General features: G+C 48.5%; 1 protein-coding gene across 1 annotated transcript in view; it reads right to left on the reverse strand.

The window, feature by feature from the left end:
* LOC147891207 (uncharacterized) overlaps positions 1 to 15885 on the reverse strand; it is a 101486-nt gene extending 85601 nt beyond the window's left edge. The window contains exon 1 of the mRNA XM_087389179.1: positions 14901 to 15885. Within this exon, the coding sequence (XP_087245305.1) occupies positions 14901 to 15885 (985 nt within the window). The remainder of the gene's footprint in view (positions 1 to 14900) is intronic.
* Positions 15886 to 19202: the final 3317 nt, after the last annotated feature.

Genomic DNA, 19202 nt, shown 5'->3' on the forward strand with positions numbered 1-19202 from the left:
TCATGCAGTCATACCCCACAGCAAAATGGACTTGCAGTCATACCCCTCAGTGGCATAATATGTGAGGTCGATGAATCCATCTGTAATACAATCCCGCACATAACGATAGTGATTCTCAATGTGTTTCATGTGAGCATGAAATACAGAATTGTTTCCAATAGCAATGCAACTCTGGTTGTCACAGAAGATTTGAGCTGCATCACCATCCTGAGCATGATGCAAGTCATGCAGAAGCTTCCTCGACCATATACATTTCTTAGTGGCTGAATTCACAGCTTTGTACTTTGCTTCACTTCTGGAGAGAGACACTCGGTCTTGCTTCTTATTGAGCCATGAGATACATGCTGAGCCCAATGAAAAGAAATAGTCGGAAGTGAACCTGCATGAGATACATGCTAAGCCCTATCAGGGAGGGACTACATCAGGAGGGACCAGATTCAACTAGGGGATCTCTAGTACTGGGGCTAACAGCCAAGTAGGGGGACTATACAACTATCAAGTGTCCTCCCTCAGTCAACCAGGCCACCATCCCCTAGGTGTAGTCCCTCTGAAGACTCTGCATACGGGTCATGATCCTGAGGTCTCCCATCCAGATCCTCGCTGCGCTACGACAGCTCCAGAGGTAGTGCGGGATCATCTCCAAAAGACCAGCAGAGCAACAATGGCACTACCCCTCCACACGCCTTCTCCAACCACGGTCCGATGGGCAAGCCTCCGTGGACCAGATTCAACTAGGGGATCTTTGGTACTGGGGCTAACAGCCAGGTGGGGGGACTATACAACTATCAAGTGTCCTCCCTCACTCAACCAGGCCACCATCCCCCAAGTGTAGTCCCTTTGAAGACTCTGCATACGGGTCATGATCCTGAGGTCTCCCATCCAGATCCTTGCTACGCTACGATAGCTCTAGAGGCAGTGCAGGATCGTCTCCAGAAAACCAGCAGAGCAACAATGGCACTACCCCTCCACCCGCCTTCTCCAACCACGGTCCAATGGGCAAGCCTCCGTGGGCGACCAGCTAGCGAGGTAGGATATCTTCCTTGACCGCAAATTGGACCATAACCGCGTCCAAAACCTGGAACAGATATCCCGAGGCACTCTCTCGGCCACCCAATGCCTCTCCCTCAAGGGGGTCCACATCAAAGAGTCCATCTGAAGCCTCCTACCAATCCGTGTGGTGTAGGAAAAGAAGAGCACCTCCTCCACCTACTCGGCAAGGCCGCCCCTGGAGGACCAGAACCACTCTCCTAAATCCCACTGGACCTCCCTCAAGGGTCTACCCTCCCAAAGCTAGAGGCGCCATCTGGGGCATCCTGCTCGGAGATATTGGGAGGGTCAATGTGACACTCCTTCCCCAAATGTCCCACCACTTTGATCATCTGCCAGTGAATATCATCAAGACTCCCATCCATCTCAGGGTCTCTCTCAGGGAGTGGCTGGAGTAGGCCTCCAAGTCCTATACGGAAAAAACTGGGTTGCCTACTACCTCGCTGCATCATCATCCTCAAGGGGACACCAGTCTGAGAAAATTGGCCCAACCATATGTTGTCTCTCCATGCGCGAAGTCCCTCTCACCAGGACTCAGGGATGGCTAGGTCAATCTCTCACATCGACTACCTTGCTCCTCGCAAATGCGCTACGGGGCAAGCCACCTCGCCTCTACCTCCATGGATAATCTGCTCCATCTGCCAAAAGACCCGACCGGTCCACTGTGCCACTGTGCCCAACCAATGTGAGTCCGTTGTCCGAGCATACGCCCCTCCTGATCTCAGATCTCTGGGTGCCAAACAAAGGGCTGACACTCGAACTCCTCTCTGCATCTAGGCTGAGCACGAATAAGGCCCCCTGCTCCTATGAAGGCTCCTCATCAAGGGGGAGCCCTTCCCCGTAAGGGGGGCCTCTGAGAAGATCCATCTGTGTGGAAGCTCTTGAGTGGGTCTTCCTGAGAAACCCTCATTGTAAGAGGAGATTCCAAGGCTCTACACCTTGGGTGAGGCTGCGAACAACCAGCTTGCCTAGGAGGGCTCTACTCTGCATCTCCGAATCAATGATACCCAAGCCTTCCCGTGCCTGTGGCATGATCACCGTTTGCCGAGTGACCCGGGCTCTAGTATTCCTCGTGCCGTCTGAACTTGCCCAAAGGAAGTTCTGAACCAACCGTCGGAGCTGCACAATGCACCCTCTGTGAAAACACCAGCAAGAGGCATGTACCAGGTTGTGGCAAAAAGGACTTGGTTTGCCACTAAGGAACGACCGGCAGCTGCACCCTCTGTGAAAACACCAGCAAGAGGCATGTACCAGGTTGTGGCAAGAAGGACTTGGTTTGCCACTAAGGAACAACCTGCTAGGGAGAGTTTGGCCACGAGCTCCAGTACGCTGAACACTCTCAAGGACAGGGGCGATCTGCTGCTCTGTCGTAATGTCAATACCAAACCTGGAATCCGAGGTATCTCACTGTTTGGCCCCGCGGTATCCATCTGAAGCCAAAGCCACTCCCCCACTCATGAATCTCATGTGTCTCCAAAGAGCTTGTGAAGAAACCTATGGAATTTGTGCAGTTGATCCGCACACCTGAGGCCTCGCAATAGATAGCCAGGGCTCCCCTAACTCTCTCCAAACTTGCTGTGGTGCCCTCTACATACAAGGCCGTGTCATCTGCAAACTCAGAGTCTAGCAGCTCCTCCTCCTACCTGATTGGGAGCCTCAACCCTATGAGGCCCGCCACCTCTGTTCTCAAGTAATAGCCCAAAGCCTCCGCCACAAACAAGAAGAGAAAGGGAGCGAGTGGGCAGCCTTGACGGACCGAGCGAGAGAGAGGAAAGGCCTCACCCGTGTGTCCTCCGATAAGCATCTGGCTAGGGCTCCCCGCATAAAGCGCAGAAACTCCTCTGATCGATCTGTCTGAGAAACCGAATCTTTGCATAGTACCCTCCAGAAAGGACCACTCCACCCTCTCATAGGCTTCTCAAAATCCAAGGGGAGGACGGCCATCGGCTGCGACTCCTCCCTGGACCAATCCACTACCTCCTAGAACGTGAGCTAGACCATAGTGAGTTGGAACATGCATCGGCTCCACGTCCGTGCTCGTAGTCAGCTGCAGTATCTGATACTCCGAAAGGAGTTGTAGAGGGCAGCGACAGGGCCGACAATGGACATCCTTTTGATTCAGGAGCATATGTTCTCATTAGACGGCGGCTGCAGTAGGACAGAGCGGAGGGGTTTGCATCTTGGTCTCACTGACTTTGGCTCTAGAGCTCTACGATCAGGGCGAGCTTATCCCAAGACGGGCAGCTTGGATGGGAGTTAGGCCAGGAGAGTCAAGGATTGGGATCCTAAACGTGTATGCCCTAGCGTGCAGACAGCACCACCCGGCCTTTTGGAGGAGGCTGTCAAAGTGTCTTCCGAATGTAGACTCCTGGATTGTTGAAGGGGACTTCAATAACCTGGAGTTTGGGGAAGACAAGCAGGGAAGCGCCTCCTTCTTTGAGATGCCAGCAGCAAAGCAAAGCACAAGGGAGCAGTTCATGTTCATGATCAGTGGCAGAGACCAGTGGCGAGAGCCAGATTTTAGCAGAATACCTAGCAGCCTTCTCTTCTCCTTCGGACAGAGGAGACATGATGGACTGCTCGAGAGACTAGACCGCTTCTACGTTGGGGACTGGGCACTGCACACAGGCGGCTCTATCGAGACTCTCACAGGTACCATGCTGTCAGACCACTCTCTAGTAGTACTTCACTTAGAGTTGTCCCGTCAAGGTCTTCCCCAGAAGGGAGTCCACATTCCAGAGGACCTCCTGTAGGACGAGGAGATTCAGCAAGTCATGATAGGGATTTGGGAGCAGTCAGAGATGGCACCGTGCGAGGACTGGGCTTCGTGGGTTGCTGATGTGATCTAGAGGAGCATTGAGGAGTTGCAGGCTCATCCCCTTAGGTGGAGGAGGACTCTTCAAGAGCACGAGCGGGCTTTGAGGAGAGACCTCGCCTCCATAGAGCGGCTCAGGGAGTAGGACCCAGGTTCTCAATGGCTTAGCGATAGGTTCGAGAGCACTCGCCTTGAGCTTTGGGACACGGAGATTCGGCGGGCTGAGTTCTCCTATCACTCTTCCCGGGCCCGATGGGTACAACAGGCGGACACGATGACGAAGCAGTTTTTTCAGACCACTGGGCCCTGATCGGCAGGCACAAAGCTGCAGTGTCTCAGGCTCTCCTGTGAGTGGGTGCCTGTTCTAGAAAGACTGCCTTATGTGACTTTGCCGGGGGTTTGGAGGAGAGTAGTCCGTGTCTGTACGTCGACGTACTAGGGTGGATACCGGCTCAATGCCAATCTTCCGAGCCCACTTTATCATGAAAAAGACTTTCACCCTGAACAACTCTGCACACTTCTGAAGGGGCCAGTAGTATGCATGATCAACCTTTGCCTCAAGCGGAAATTTGATAACTCCTACCATCAAATCAGAGTAGTCCATGTCTATGCATCGACATACTAGGGTGGATACCCGCTCAATGCCAATCTTTCGAGCCCACTTCATCGTGAAGAAGACTTCCACCCCGAACAACTCCGCACACTTCTGAAGGGGCCAATAGTATGCCTGATCAACCTTTGCCTCAAGCGGCAATCTAATAACTGTTAGAGACTCACTGTGCCCACCTGTGAGCCCCCGATTTGAGGGGACAAGGGGCAGTGAGAGGTAGGACGGCTGGGAAAGAGAGAGCCAGGCTGACATCATAGGCAACCAGCACACGGGCTGGTTGCTGCCTGCAACAGCAGAGAAATAGGGGGGACCTGTGCCTCCCTTGGAGGCGTCTACAGTCCCATGGACTGGCTGCACAGGGCACCCTTTTATAGGGGCCTGTGGCAGGGCCAATCAGCCCAACCAGGGCCACCGGCTAGGGCCAACCCTGGTTGGATTTCCAGGGCAGTCTGGTCGACCAGGGCCAACCCTGGTCGATTTCCAGGGCAGTCTGGTCGGCCACCAGACAGGGTACCGACCCTGCTGGTCGGCCAACCAAGAGGGCTTGGGTAGTGCCTATAAAAGGCCCACTCCTTGTTTCTCCAGCATCCAGTGCAGGACAGAAAGCCTTCTTCCTAGTCTGTGCTGTGCACTCAGAGCTGGTTCAGTTTCACTGAGAGAGTTCCATCAGTTCTCCTCAGGACTTGGCTGAGTTTTGTATTGTTCCCTTGGAGCCAGTTTCTGCCCACCATCCGGTGGATGAATATACTCTTTCTCTCTCTCCATTTAAGTTATCTCTGAGTGAGTGTTTATTGCATCTGTGATACGTTATCTGAGTTGAGTGTCTGGAAGAGTGGGAGAGATCTTGGGTGGAGGGTTGAGTGATTCATTCCCTCCTATTCTCCAACATGGTATCAGAGCCATAGGCTCTCAACTCTTCCTCATCAAAGCACTCTCTGAAGGAAGGAGTCCCTTGGCAGTAAGGCGATTCTGTTTTCAGCTCAGGCTAGCACGGGAGGTCAGTACATTTGTTTCTGTTTCAGTTATTCAGTTTGCTATTCACTGAGATGGATCAGCGTTCAGAAGCCTCTACACCCATTGCTCGTCCTTCCTCCTCCAGTCATCTTCCTTCTTCATTTATCCCCAATTTCGGTGAAGCTGGAAAGCTCGATGGGACAAACTATCCAATCTGGAAAGTCAAGATCCGAAGCCATCTGTTGGCACGGAAGCTGTGGAAGATTGTGAATGGGACCGAAGAGAAGCCGGAGGACATTGTGGACAAAAGAGATGAAGTTTTAGTTGAAGCAAATGCGGATGAACTCTGTGCATGGGAGGAGAGGGATGCTCAAGCCTTAGCAATGCTTATTGGCACGACAGCAGATGCTGTGATTCCTCATATCCAGTTGGCAGAGACGTCTTCAGAGGCATGGGCCATACTGAAGGAGCTGTATGAAACCGATAATACAGCCCGTATCATTACTCTTCAGCATCAGCTTTATAATCTTGATATGAATGAGGGTGATAGTGTGCATGATCATCTGACAAAGGTGAAAGTCGTGCGGGACCAGCTCGCACCGGTTGGTCAGAAGGTGGACACGAGTCAATTGGTGTTGCTCACACTCCACAAGTTGCCACGAAGTATCAAAATTTTTGTGACTACGGTCACTGCGGGTCAATGGACTAAGCCAATCACCTTTGAGGAGCTTGGCCCACTCCTGCTTCAGGAGGAGGCTCGAGAGAAACTCTTTACGCAAACCGATGAGAAGGCATTAGTGGCCAAAGACAAGCCTGGAAAAGGCAAGCCAAAGGATTCCAAGAAATCAGAGGACGCTGAACGCAAGAAGAAAATGAAGTGCTATTACTGTGAAAAGCTTGGCCACTCTGCCAAAGAATGCCAAAAGAAGAAGGCGGATCAAAAGCCGAAGAGAGAAGCCAAGAACAAAGAAGAGCCTAAGAATGATTCTGCCAATGTGACGACTGGACAGTTATTTTTACTCAGTGAACATTGTTCAGCATATGTAGTCAGTGAAGGTAAAGAGGGTTGGTATGTTGACAGCGGTGCTTCCAAGCACATGTCCAACAAAAGGACTTGGTTCAAAACCATGGAAAGTACACACCCGGATTCCAAAGTTTCTCTCGCGGATAGCCGGATGTGTCTTGTGAAGGGCATTGGTAGCATTCCTTTCATTACAACGGCGGGTGAGGAGAAGGATATCTCTAGAGTACTTTATGTACCCAACCTTTGCAAGATTTTACTGTCTGTAAGTTAGATGGACAAAAACAACATGGCAGTTCTCTTTCAAGATGGCAAGGTCACCGTGACATCCAAAGGAAATGGGCAGATGGTGGCTCAAGGCGTTGAAGAGAATGGACTATACCGTCTCAGTGCTATGTTGGTTCATGAAGACAACGGAAAGTCCAAACTTTGGCATGAGCGCTTCGGTCATGTTAGTTATGGAATCTTGGCTGAAATGTCAAAGTCGAAGATGGTGGATGGACTTCCACCAATTACAGGCAAGGATGATGTCTGTAGGGCTTGTCTAGAAGGCAAGCAACACAGGGATAAGTTCCCACAAGAGGCCTCGTTTCGGGCCAGCAAACCACTTGAGTTGGTTCACGCCGACATTTGTGGTCCAATGTCTACAGCATCGTGGGCAGGATCCGGGTACTCACTTCTCTTTGTGGATGATTTCAGTAGAATGACCTGGGTATATTGTTTGGCTAAAAAGTCTCAGGCTTTCAAGAAGTTCAAAGACTGGAAGGCCAGAGTAGAAAAGGAGACAGGGGAGGATGTCAAGACATTCCGCACAGACAGGGGGGGAGAATTCACCTCAAATGAGTTCAACACATTTTGTCGCAAGCATGGGATCAAGCGACAACTCACCACCGCACATACTTCTCAGCAAAACGGGGTAGCCGAGAGGAAGCATAGAACCACCACAGAGACAGGGCTTGCTATGCTCCGAGGGAGGAACCTTTCTAAAGCCTATAAGAGTGAAGCTATCAATACAGCTGTACACATTCTCAACCGGACCAAGACGAAGGCCATCAAGGACAAGACTCCATATGAGGCATTTTATGGTAAGAAGCCCTCTATCACTCATCTTTGCATTTTTGGTTCTAACGCATGGGTGCATGTGCACAAGGAAGACAGGACCAAGCTTGATTCCCGGAGCAGAAAATGTATCTTTGTTGGGTATAGCGAAGAATCCAAGGCCTACCGCCTCTTTGACCCAGTAAAGAAGCAAATCCTTATCAGTCAGGATGTTGTCTTTGAGGAAAAGGAACCTGAACCCCAGGAGGAGCCTCAGATTGAGGAGGAGGAGATTGTTCAACCCCTGAACCCACCCCGCCCCAGGTTGACCATCCAAGAGGTGGCAAAATCAGAAGCTGATGTTCCACAAGATACTCAGGAAGAGCAGGATGTTCCAGAAGAAGTTCCCGTTCCTCCTCCCATAGAGAAGCAGAAAAGGTTGCCCCAATGGTACCTACGGACATTGGAAGAGTCTCGGGTCACCGAATTACCTGAGAGTAGCAGTTCCAGATTGCAGCGGTCTCAACGTCTTCAAAAGACCCCATCCGTGAATTTTGCGTTGGTGGCTCAGCTTGATGAGCCAAGGACCTTCGAGGAGGCGAAGGACAATCCAGAATGGCAGGCTGCCATGAAGGCAGAGATGGATGCTATCCTGAAGAACAATACCTGGGACTTAGTGGCTAGGCCCCCGCGACGGAAAGTCATCGGCACTAAGTGGGTATACAAAATTAAATACAAATCAGACGGCAGCTTGGATAAGTATAAAGCAAGGTTAGTGGTGAAAGGTTTTGTTCAAACTGAAGGCATGGATTTTGATGAAACTTTTGCTCCCACAGCCCGCATGGTTACTATCCGAACAGTGATTGCCCTTGCTGCCCAATTCTAGTGGCCTATTTTTCAAATGGATGTGAAGTCCGCATTCCTTAATGGAACCCTGGAGGAGGAGGTATACGTGGAGCAGCCACGGGGCTTTCAAGATCCAGGGTCCCCACTAAAGGTCTGCAGGTTGAAGAAGGCGTTATACGGGCTGAAACAGGCCCCCAGAGCTTGGTACCAAAGGATTGATATATTCTTTTAGAAAATAGGGCTTAGTCAAAGTCCTTCTAAGGCAAACCTTTACTTGTTCATTGAGAAGGGATTGCGACTATTACTCATCCTCTATGTTGATGATCTTATCTTGACAGGTGATCATGTCAAGAAGATTTCACAGGTCAAGGAGCTACTCATGTCTGAGTTTGAGATGACTGACCTTGGGTTATTACATTACTTCCTTGGGATTGAAGTAAAGCAGGCCAAAGACAGGATCTTCATTTCGTAGGAGAAATATTGCAGAGAACTTCTGAAGAGATTTCAGATGGAGGATTGCAGGACAGCATTAACTCCCATGGAGGTCGGGCTCAAGCTAAGTGTTCACGACACATCTCAGCTGGTTGATACTCCCTTGTACCGACGATTGGTAGGAAGTTTGCTTTACCTTACCAATACTCGACCTGATATTTGTTAAGCAGTTGGGCTATTATGCCAGTTCTCTGCTTCTCCCAAGAAGAGTCATTGGGATGCAGGTTTACGGGTGCTGAGGTATCTGAAGGGTACTTGCACCTATGGTATCACCTACACCAAAGGCATCAAACTAGGCGAGTTCTGTGACAGTGATTGGGCGGGTGATGTTGACACTAGAAGATCGACAACAGGGTATTGTTTCTTACTTGCATCTGGTGCCATCTCTTGGCTAAGTAAGAAGCAACCCACAGTGGCCCTTTCATCTACAGAGGCAGATTACAGAGCCGCGTGTACAGCAGCTAGTGAGACACTGTGGTTGAGGTGGATTCTGGAGGACATGGACGTGTGTCAGGAGGATGCAACAGTGCTGATGTGCGACAATCAGAGTTGCATAGCCATTGCCAAGAATCCAGTGTACCATGCGCGGACCAAGCACATCGAAGTTCATTACCACTTTGTTCGAGAGCTCATCATCGACAACGTGATCGAGCTTATCTACTGCCCGACCGCCGACAACTTGTCCGACCTCTTCACGAAGGCACTCCCTCGAGAACAGATGGAGCACCTCATCAAACGCATGGGGATTGGCCCACAGTTGTGACATTGAGGGGGGGTGTTAGAGACTCATTGTGCCCACCTGTGAGCCCCCGATTTGAGGGGACAAGGGGCAGTGAGAGGTAGGAGGGCTGGGAAAGAGAGACCCAGGCTGACATCATAGGCAACCAGCACACGGGCTGGTTGCTGCCTGCAATAGCAAAGAAATAGGCGGGACCTGTGCCTCCCTTGGAGGCGTCTACAGTCCCATGGACTGGCTGCACAGGGCACCCTTTTATAGGGCCTGTGGCAGGGCCAGTCGGCCCAACCAAGGCCACCGACCAGGGCCAACCCTGGTTAGATTTCCAGGGTAGTCTGGTCGGCCACCAGACAGGGTACCGACCCTGCTGGTCGGCCAACCCAGAGGGCCTGGGTAGTGCCTATAAAAGGCCCACTCCTTGTTTCATTCCAGCATCCAGTGCAGGACAGAAAGCCTTCTTCCTAGGCTGTGCTGTGCACTCAGAGCTGGTTCAGTTTGACAGAGAGAGTTCCATCAGTTCTCCTCAGCACTTGGCTGAGTTTTGTATTGCTCCCTTGAGCCAGTTTCTGCCCACCATCCGGTGGATGAATATACTCTCTCTCTCTCTCCGTTTAAGTTATCTCTGAGTGAGTGTTTATTGCATCTGTGATCAGTTATCTGAGTTGAGTGTGTGGAAGAGTGGGAGAGACCTTGGGTGGAGGGTTGAGTGATTCATTCCCTCCTATTCTCCAACAATAACTCCTACCGCCAAACCACACATCGGCTTCTCTCACGTGAAGCATAACTAAAGATTCACCTCCGCATCATAGGCGTGCCAAAGGTCCAGTCCTTGTGGCCCCATCCACTCATTCATCATGCGTGAAATCTGATCTCCCGTAATAGCATCAAACACCTTTAAGGACCACTTCTCCAACCCTGTGGAGGAAAACTGGAAGCTGCAAACGGGGTGATCGAACCCCCCTTCCGGGGCTGCAAGACCACAAGCATTATCTCCAGCAGTAAGGGATAAGATTTCAGAATCTCCTGATAATTTCAAGTTTCCAATCTCCAAAAGACCCGCGGTAAGGGACGCCCACGCTGGAGGTTGGGAGCTACTGACCGGGAGGACGAGCCCTGTCCCTTTGGCTCCCTCCCCGAATGGATCTGATGCTGCAGTGAGGAAGCAGAAGGAGACGTCATCTTACCCTTGCCTGCTGGTAGGGGTGTCGAGGTAGGGAGCCAAGGAGGTGGAGAGGAGGGCAAAGGGAGAGGGAGGTGGAGGGAGGGAGGCTGGTGGTGAGAGCGATCATAGCTGGAGGGGCGAGGGGGGGGGAGGGAGCGAGAGGGGGGGGGAGAATAGGGGCGCCCCCCTTGCTGGTCACGCTCGCCGAGGCTCTAGGTCCGCTCTTCCTCAGCCGATGTCGATGTGGCTTCCGCCATCGTAGCATTAGGAGCTCTTGGGACTCGCTGCTGCTGATGCAAGGGTGAATGCGAACGTTGAACCTCCAACACGGGAGGATCATTTGGCTGGACGGTGGTCGCTTCCATTGGGGGGAGATGGGTATCCACGTAAGGGCTCTTGCTTTTGTTGCTCCTCTTCGGGTCCTCTCGAAAAACCCTGTCTCTCTCTTTGCATCTAGCCCTCTGCCTGCGGCGCTTGCGGGCTTGTTTGCTTGGTTTCTTTTTTTTTAAAACCTGGGTCCAGTCCCCATTTGAGGGGGTTACCTAGAGGGTCTGAGACTCCTGTTACTCCTGTCTAGGGGGATGCTGGGCTCTGGCCTACTGACTTTGCCTGCTTTGTAGGGGTGGGAGAGGAGGTGCTCTCGGCCATGGCCACGGGGGCTATCTCTGGCTAGGTGATCCATCTGTCTGCAATGAAGACACTGGCTTGGTAACCCAGAATCTCCACTCGCTAGCGAAGTGTACCCCCTTCAAGGGTCTCTAGGAGAATCCTCTCTGGGAGGGACTCTGGGCTCTCAACCACCAGTCTGATCCTAGGGACCCCGTCATCTGCTACCACTATTGCGGTCGATTCTAGAGGAGACTCGAGCACGGTGCCAAATGCTTGACCAATGGAGGGGAGGATGGCTCTATACTCCTTTGGGAGCCCTAGGAAGCGCAGCGTAACCGGAAAGCGGGGAACATGGTGTGTCATGTCCATGTCCTCCACTGTAAAGCCATGGTAATAAGAAAAGAGGTACACCAAATACGGGCCAAGGAGGATGGGGCTCTGCTCCACAAGTGTCAAGGCAGTATCGGGGGAGCTCAGCTGGATGAGGAAGACGCCTCTTCCATAGATGGTGACCTCCTGAATGTGGTCACCCTCTAGTGCCAAGCTCGCTTGAATCCACTCTCGCATCTATCGCCTTGTGGGTGTGAGGCCCACAATTCTGCCCACAATTGCCTTGACCTGGAGGGACTGAACTGCTTGCTGTACTTGTTGTTTATCGGTTGGAGAAAGAAGAACCTTAACGGCTGTGCGATTCGAGGGTGCTCCCATAGAGCCCCTCTAGCCAGACTAAAGGTCACCACCAAAATCCTCCTCCTCCTAACAAACACAAATGATCCTGCTACAAGTGAAGAAGAGGAAGGAAAAGAAGAGGAGGAGGTGGGGTGAGGGGGGATAGGAAGGAGGCAGAAAAGGAAGCGACAAGAGGCGGGAGGAAGCGTGATGAGGAGGCGGAAGGTCGGGAAAGGGGGCAAAAGAGGGCGGGAAGGAGGCAAAGGGGGAGGAAGCACCAAGGGGGGCGGGGAGGAGGCGGAGGAGGTGGCCCTTGAGGGAGCAATTGGCGTTTTCTGTAACTCCAATCTGCACAATAACTTGTGTATAATGATCCACTTTTCTTCCCAAATCAGTGGAAAAGTTGGGTTGAAATCACAAGTTGTTAAGAGTAAGAAGACAATACTTCATTTGAGCTGGATCTGCTCAGTGAAAACTAACACATTGGTCAACAAACTACATGGACAGAAACCCTTTTATAGGTTCTACTAGAACAAAATTTGGCAAGCTATTTTCGCAATTCTTTTTCTGAATTGATGACCAGGCATAAGACTAATGTGTTCCACAAAGGACATATACCTAGATGAATCCAGGAACATTCCCAAACTCATCCTCTAAAAACACAACAAAGTGCAGTTTCATTCTCACGATAGTCACTCATAAGATTGAAAACCATAAACTCCATCACGCATAGCGGGGACTAGCTACTATGACATCCCCACTGACGTCATCAGCGCCCAACAGTGGGTGTAGACCATAGTATAAAAGTATGCTCTCACACATACAAATCCACACACCCACACATACTTGAGCATCCATTTATACAAAGTCTTCATACTAAGTTTCTGTCAGCACTCCGGAGGTGAAGGGCAAACTCAGCCATGACGAAGGCTAGCACTAAAGGAGAAGGCTAATCAAAAAGTAGTCCAAATCTCTTCATTCAAGCTACAACTGCTTGTGAAGTCTAAACGATTTTATTTTAGTCTCTCCCAAACGAGCATCTAAATCTAAATCTAGCTGATAGGGCAACGCACCATTTAAGATAGAAAGAATTATCGCAATACTAGCAGGCCGCAACTTGGACGAAAACTTCACAAGGTGAAATTTGCATGTCCACTGATACGGCAGAAGCATATACCTAGATGAATCCAGGACCATTCCCAAACTCATCCTCTAAAAACACAACAAAGTGCAGTTTCAATCTCACGATAGTCACTCATAAGATTGAAAACCATAAACTCCATCACGCATAGCAGGGACTAGCTACTATGACATCCCCACTGACGTCATCAGCACCCAACAGTGGGTGTAGACCATAGTATAAAAGTATGCTCTCACACATACAAATCCACACACCCACACATACTTGAGCATCCATTTATACAAAGTCTTCGTACTGAGTTTCTGTCGGCACTCTGGAGGTGAAGGGCAAACTCAGCCATGACAAAGGCTAGCACTAAAGGAGAAGGCTAATCAAAAAGTAGTCCAAATCTCTTCATTTAAGCTACAACTGCTTGTGAAGTCTAAACGACTTCCTTTTAGTCTCTCCCAAACGAGCATCTAAATCTAAATCTACTTGATAGGGCAACGCACCATTTAAGATAGAAAGAATTATCGCAATACCAGCAGGCTGCAACTTGGACGAAAACTTCACAAGGTGAAATTTGCATGTCCGCAAATATGGCAGAAGCATATACCTAGATGAATCCAGGAACATTCCCAAACTCATCCTCTAAAAACACAACAAAGTGCAGTTTCAATCTCACAACAGTCACTCATAAGATTGAAAACCATAAACTCCATCACGCATAGCACAGTGGATGTAGACCATAGTATAAAAGTATGCTCTTACACATACAAATCCACATACCCACACATACTTGAGCATCCATTTATACAAAGTCTTTGTAGTGAGTTTCTGTCGGCACTCCGGAGGTGAAGGGAAAACTCAGCCATGACGAAGGCTAGCACTAATGGAGAAGGCTGATCAAAAAGTAGTCCAAATCTCTTCATTCAAGCTACAATTGCTTGTGAAGTCTAAACGACTTCCTTTTAGTCTCTCCCAAACGAGCATCTAAATCTAAATCTAGTTGATAGGGCAACGCACCATTTAAGATAGAAAGAATTATCGCAACATATCAGGCCGAAACTTGGACGAAAACTTCACAAGGTGAAATTTGCATGTCCGCTAATACGACAGAAGCATATACCTAGATGAATCCAGGAACATTCCCAAACTCATCCTCTAAAAACACAACAAAGTGCAGTTTCAATCTCACGATAGTCACTCATAAGATTGAAAACCATAAACTCCATCACGCATAGCAGGGACTAGCTACTATGACATCCCCACTGACGTCATCAGCGCCCAACATTGGGTGTAGACCATAGTATAAAAGTGTGCTCTCACACAGACAAATCCACACACCCACACATACTTGAGCATCCATTTATACAAAGTCTTCGTACTGAGTTTCTGTCAGCACTCCGGAGGTGAAGGGCAAACTCAGCCATGACGAAGGCTAGCACTAAAGGAGAAGGCTAATCAAAAAGTAGTCCAAATCTCTTCATTCAAGCTACAACTGCTTGTGAAGTCTAAACGATTTCATTTTAGTCTCTCCCAAACAAGCATCTAAATCTAAATCTAGCTGATAGGGCAACGCACCATTTAGGATAGAAAGAAATATCGCAATACCAGCAGGCCGCAACTTGGGCTAAAACTTCACAAGGTGAAATTTGCATGTCCGCTAATACGGCATCAGACTAATGTGTTCCACAAAGGACATAATTGTTTAAAACCAAAGGCTCATTAAACAAAAGCACATAACAACTTTTGGTACATATAGATAAACAGGAATCAACCTTTTAGGAAAAAGAGAGAAAAGCATGCCAAGCAGCCAAATGCCTCAGTGTCTCTGTCTTGTTCACTCGCTCCCAGCATATGCAAATCCTCTTGCTCTCCTAGAGTGTCCTTGATTTCTGTTATGGAATCTTTTACTGGCTCTTCAGCACCTTCTTCTAAGGGTTCCCGATACCATCTATCGATAGATATCAGGCTGGATCTTTTCCGTTTGCGCAAAATCACTCTTTTTGTAATGCAAGAACCACATACAGGACAAAGCATATCATGTGACGTCTGATGCTTTAAAACTCTTACAATTTCTTCAACAATTTCTCCTGTGGAAGTACTCGTCTGAAGTGTACGGGTCCAGTGCTCTCTCAGCTGTTCATCTTCATCATCTGGGTTGCTGTCGCACGTGAAACTCCTACTGATATACTCACTCGTAGGTTTTTCTTGAACGTAAGATGACGAGTTACCAGGATTATCTTGGCTGGTCACTAAAATATCCAGATTTTGAATTTCCAATCCATCTGTACTTTGCTCTTCCGTGGACCAAACCTCCATGGAGTGACGTAAAGTAGTGTTTGGCTGAGATCCTTGTGTTATTAGAGCAGGGTCCTCAAAATGTTTCCCAGTCAGAGCCTGCTCAATAACATCTCCTGCTTGTTCCGAAGCAGTGGCTGATGAAGGAGTCCATGCACTATCCTGCTCCAGTCTTATGATTCTGCTACTCATAAAAGTTTTGTTGTCCATATGAGATACATTAACTTGACCTTTCTCTGAGTCCAAAATTGTGTGCCTCGGCACCATTGCTACATCAACCTCCTGGCTACAATCTGTTTCGGTGATGTAAGTTGTTGAAGACAGCACCATTGTCTCTCCCTCCTTGAGTGGAGCTTTCACAAACAAACCTTCCTGGCCATAATCTGTTTTGGTGACGTATGATGCAGGCATGATTGTCTCTTCCTCATCAAGTGGAACTTTGGCAGACAAACCCTCTTCCATGGTCTGTTATCAAGGAGCCTAATGTGGAATTGCAGCCTTTGATGTTCACCCACTGCTTTCTAATCTATCATATTCCATTACCCATTCATGGCAAAGACAAATGCTAATTGTGCATTGCTGCCTTCATTGCAGAATTTACTTTAAATGATCCTTAAAAGTCAAATACCATCATAAAACTGCTCTTGAGATTCCTGCAAGTTGAGATTCCTGCAACAGGCACAACATCATAAATGCATAAGTCCTAGTATCTTGATAGATAAATACAACTCAGTGTGAAGAAGCACCCTGTTTACATGTATAGCACAACTTCAAAAATTTATGGTAAACAAGTAGCACATATGTAAAGCCGTCAACCAATCAAACAAGCCACAAAGGGTGTAACTAACACGATGGAATTTGCAAGATCATTAGTAAATTATCATTTTGAGTCATTTTTCATTCTTCCTTATTTCACACACGTTTCGACTTTTGTAACAAGATTGTATGTGATAATACAAAATTGTGTTAGGCCAGTACGTTCAAGGGTGGAATGACTACTACATTCACAATAGATGCACCAGATCTCTCTCCCAAACAAGCAGTTCTAAACAAAAAATGCATAGAAAACTGGCTGATAGGAAAACACACAACTTAAGTTTAGCAAACCACCACATGGATGAACACCAAATGCCACCCCAAATCCTGGATCTCCTTAGTCAGGTTTATTCCAATTGATCTTGGCTCATGATGCTAGACAAGCACAGCCGCTGCAGCCTCTCTAGGTTTTTAGTTGAATCCTACAGAACCATGTGGAACCCTCCACAAATAGAGCCATGTCATCTACAAACTCCAAATGCAACAACTCCTCATGTAAAATCGAGAGCCCCATTTCTGCTAGGTTGGCTGCTTGCAAGCGAAGGAAATATCCCAGTGCCTCAATCGCAAAGAAAAGAATGTTATGTACCTAGAAGCAAATCCTTGGATTAGTAGACTTAATCCAGTAAGGTTAGGGGACACTAGGATTAATAGAAGTAGGCTAATGTGGGTCTAGAGGACTTGGGCAATAGCAAAGGGCCTGTTGTTTATATTTAACTTTCCATAAAGCGGGATGTTCTTCTATAATAGTTGCAAACACTATTTGTGGATTCACTCAGTGTGCACACACCACTATATGTTCTGGTCTAAATCGAGAGCCTAGACTCTTGCCATGTACATACCGGATCATGAGATGTTGTGCCAAAGATTCCTTGGAAATGGGTTCTAGTGGTATGGGAACCAGCATGGACTTCTGGGAGACTATTTAGCCGCACACTAATTAGAGGCCCATTTGAGACCCCAAATCTCCCCTAATGTTATGCAACCATTCTTCCCCAAAATTACATCCACTATATCTAAATCTATCAACATGAATCTCGACTCTCTGTGTAATTTGTATGGAAACGGGTTGTATGTCGATTCCAACTTGCTTCCTAGCTACCATGTCCACCTCGTAGACATGGTCACTCAGCTGTGTCGGTACTGCCAATTTTGCACGAGTTTAGTATTCATGAGATTATGAGTACTACCAGAATCTAGTATTCATTAAATTATGAGTACTACCAGAGTCAATTAGGATGTGAATTGTTTTACCCATGACCGATCCATACATGGAAACAAGGTTATTGAGCTTGAACACTTTCATGTTAACGTTATAATTCCTTGTCTTGAAGACTTTGATCTAGGACTATTGTGTGCACAAAATAAATAGCATTACCTTTGACCTCAGTCAAAGTTGCATTCTTTGACTTGATCTTTAGCTTCGGACGATGCATCCGCATTCATGTTCTTTCTTCAAATGATATATCCAAGAAAAATGAGAAGCCTCGTTATGAGGACAATACGAAGAGAAAAGGAGGTAGTCAAGAAGGGAGTTCACATCCAGGAAGAAGAAGGCACACTCCGGTGCTATGGGTGATGTGTTTACGAAAAATCAAGAGAAATCCAACTTTGATCTTGTCAACAACTCCCTTATCCACAAGCATACACATACATGCAAGAAACATTTGGAATGTTAAGGGCTTAGGAATCGGGAGTGTACCTTGACAAGATTGGTTGGACAGAACTAGTAAATCCCGATAGTGGACAACACGCTCAAGGAGATTGTGTTTGTTGTGCCATTCATCATGCAACACCACCTCAACTACTCGCAAGTAGGAGGGTGATTGTATGTTGTAAGACTTGAGCGTGGCATAGTTTCCAGAAACGGCCGTTTCCGGCCAGGAAACAAACTTTTTCCCCTAAATCCCCAAATGCTGCGATTTTGCCACCTGGCTTTGATTTTTGCCGCCTCCTGCCCTGTGCATTGCTGCTGTCCATCCATCCTGCTCTCTCCATCCTCTCCATCCCTCCATCCTTCTCTCTCCATCCTCTCCATCTTCTCTCTCCATCCTCTCCATCTTGCTCTCAATCTTCTCCATCTTGCAAGCTGCAGCCTGGCAGCCTGCTCTCCATCCCTCCATCCTTCTAAGTTCTACCCCTCCATTCTCCTTCTCTCCATCCTCTCTTTACCTCTCCATCTCCTTCACTTCTACCTCTGATCCTCCTTCTACCTCTCCATCCTCTTTTCCCTCCCCATCCTCCTCCTACCTCTCCATCCTTTCTCATCTCTCCATCCCCTTCTCACCTCTCCATCCTCCTCAATGTCAAGAGATCCTTATTGGGTCCATGTCTCTCTCCTGGATAGTTATAAAGGAGGCGGTGGCTCCAAGAAGTGGAGATGCAACTATTGCGGCATGAGCAAAAAAGGGTCTGCCACACAAGTGAAAGACCATCTAGCAGGTGTTCCCCGCAAGGATATAGGACCTTGTGAGTTTGTGCTTGCTCCAGTGAAAGATGGCCTAACAGAATGGAAGCGTGCGTGCATGGCAGCCATGGCTGCAGAAAAGGGAGGGCAAGGGCTGCAAGATGAAGAAGAGGCTACGGACATTGAGCCATTGGATGATGCCAACACATTGGGTTCTGGAAAGAGAAGTAGAGGGGCATCAACTACATCGAGCGAGGGTCCTGGTGCTACAAGGACACCCTGTCACCTAGATCAGTTAGTGTGGATGCTAGTGTGGGAAAAAAAGGATCAATGCAAAGGTCTAGCATTCAAGCACGCTTGCAAAAGCAAGCAGTGAAGGAGGCCACTAGTGAGCTCACAAAGCTCTTCATACAGTGTGCAATACCCTTTCATGTGGCAAAGATTACACGATGGAGGAAGGCCATGAGAGCCGTGAGCTGCATTGGGTATGAATGGGAAGGGCCTACGTATGAGGCCTTGTGGGCAAGAGAGTTAAGAAGAGAGAGGGAATGTGTGG

The sequence above is a fragment of the Dipteris shenzhenensis genome, chromosome 18 (assembly GCF_047967505.1).
Source record: "Dipteris shenzhenensis isolate YYH24624 ecotype China chromosome 18, Dip_SZ_1.0, whole genome shotgun sequence".
In the NCBI taxonomy this organism is placed as follows: Eukaryota; Viridiplantae; Streptophyta; class Polypodiopsida; order Gleicheniales; family Dipteridaceae; genus Dipteris; species Dipteris shenzhenensis.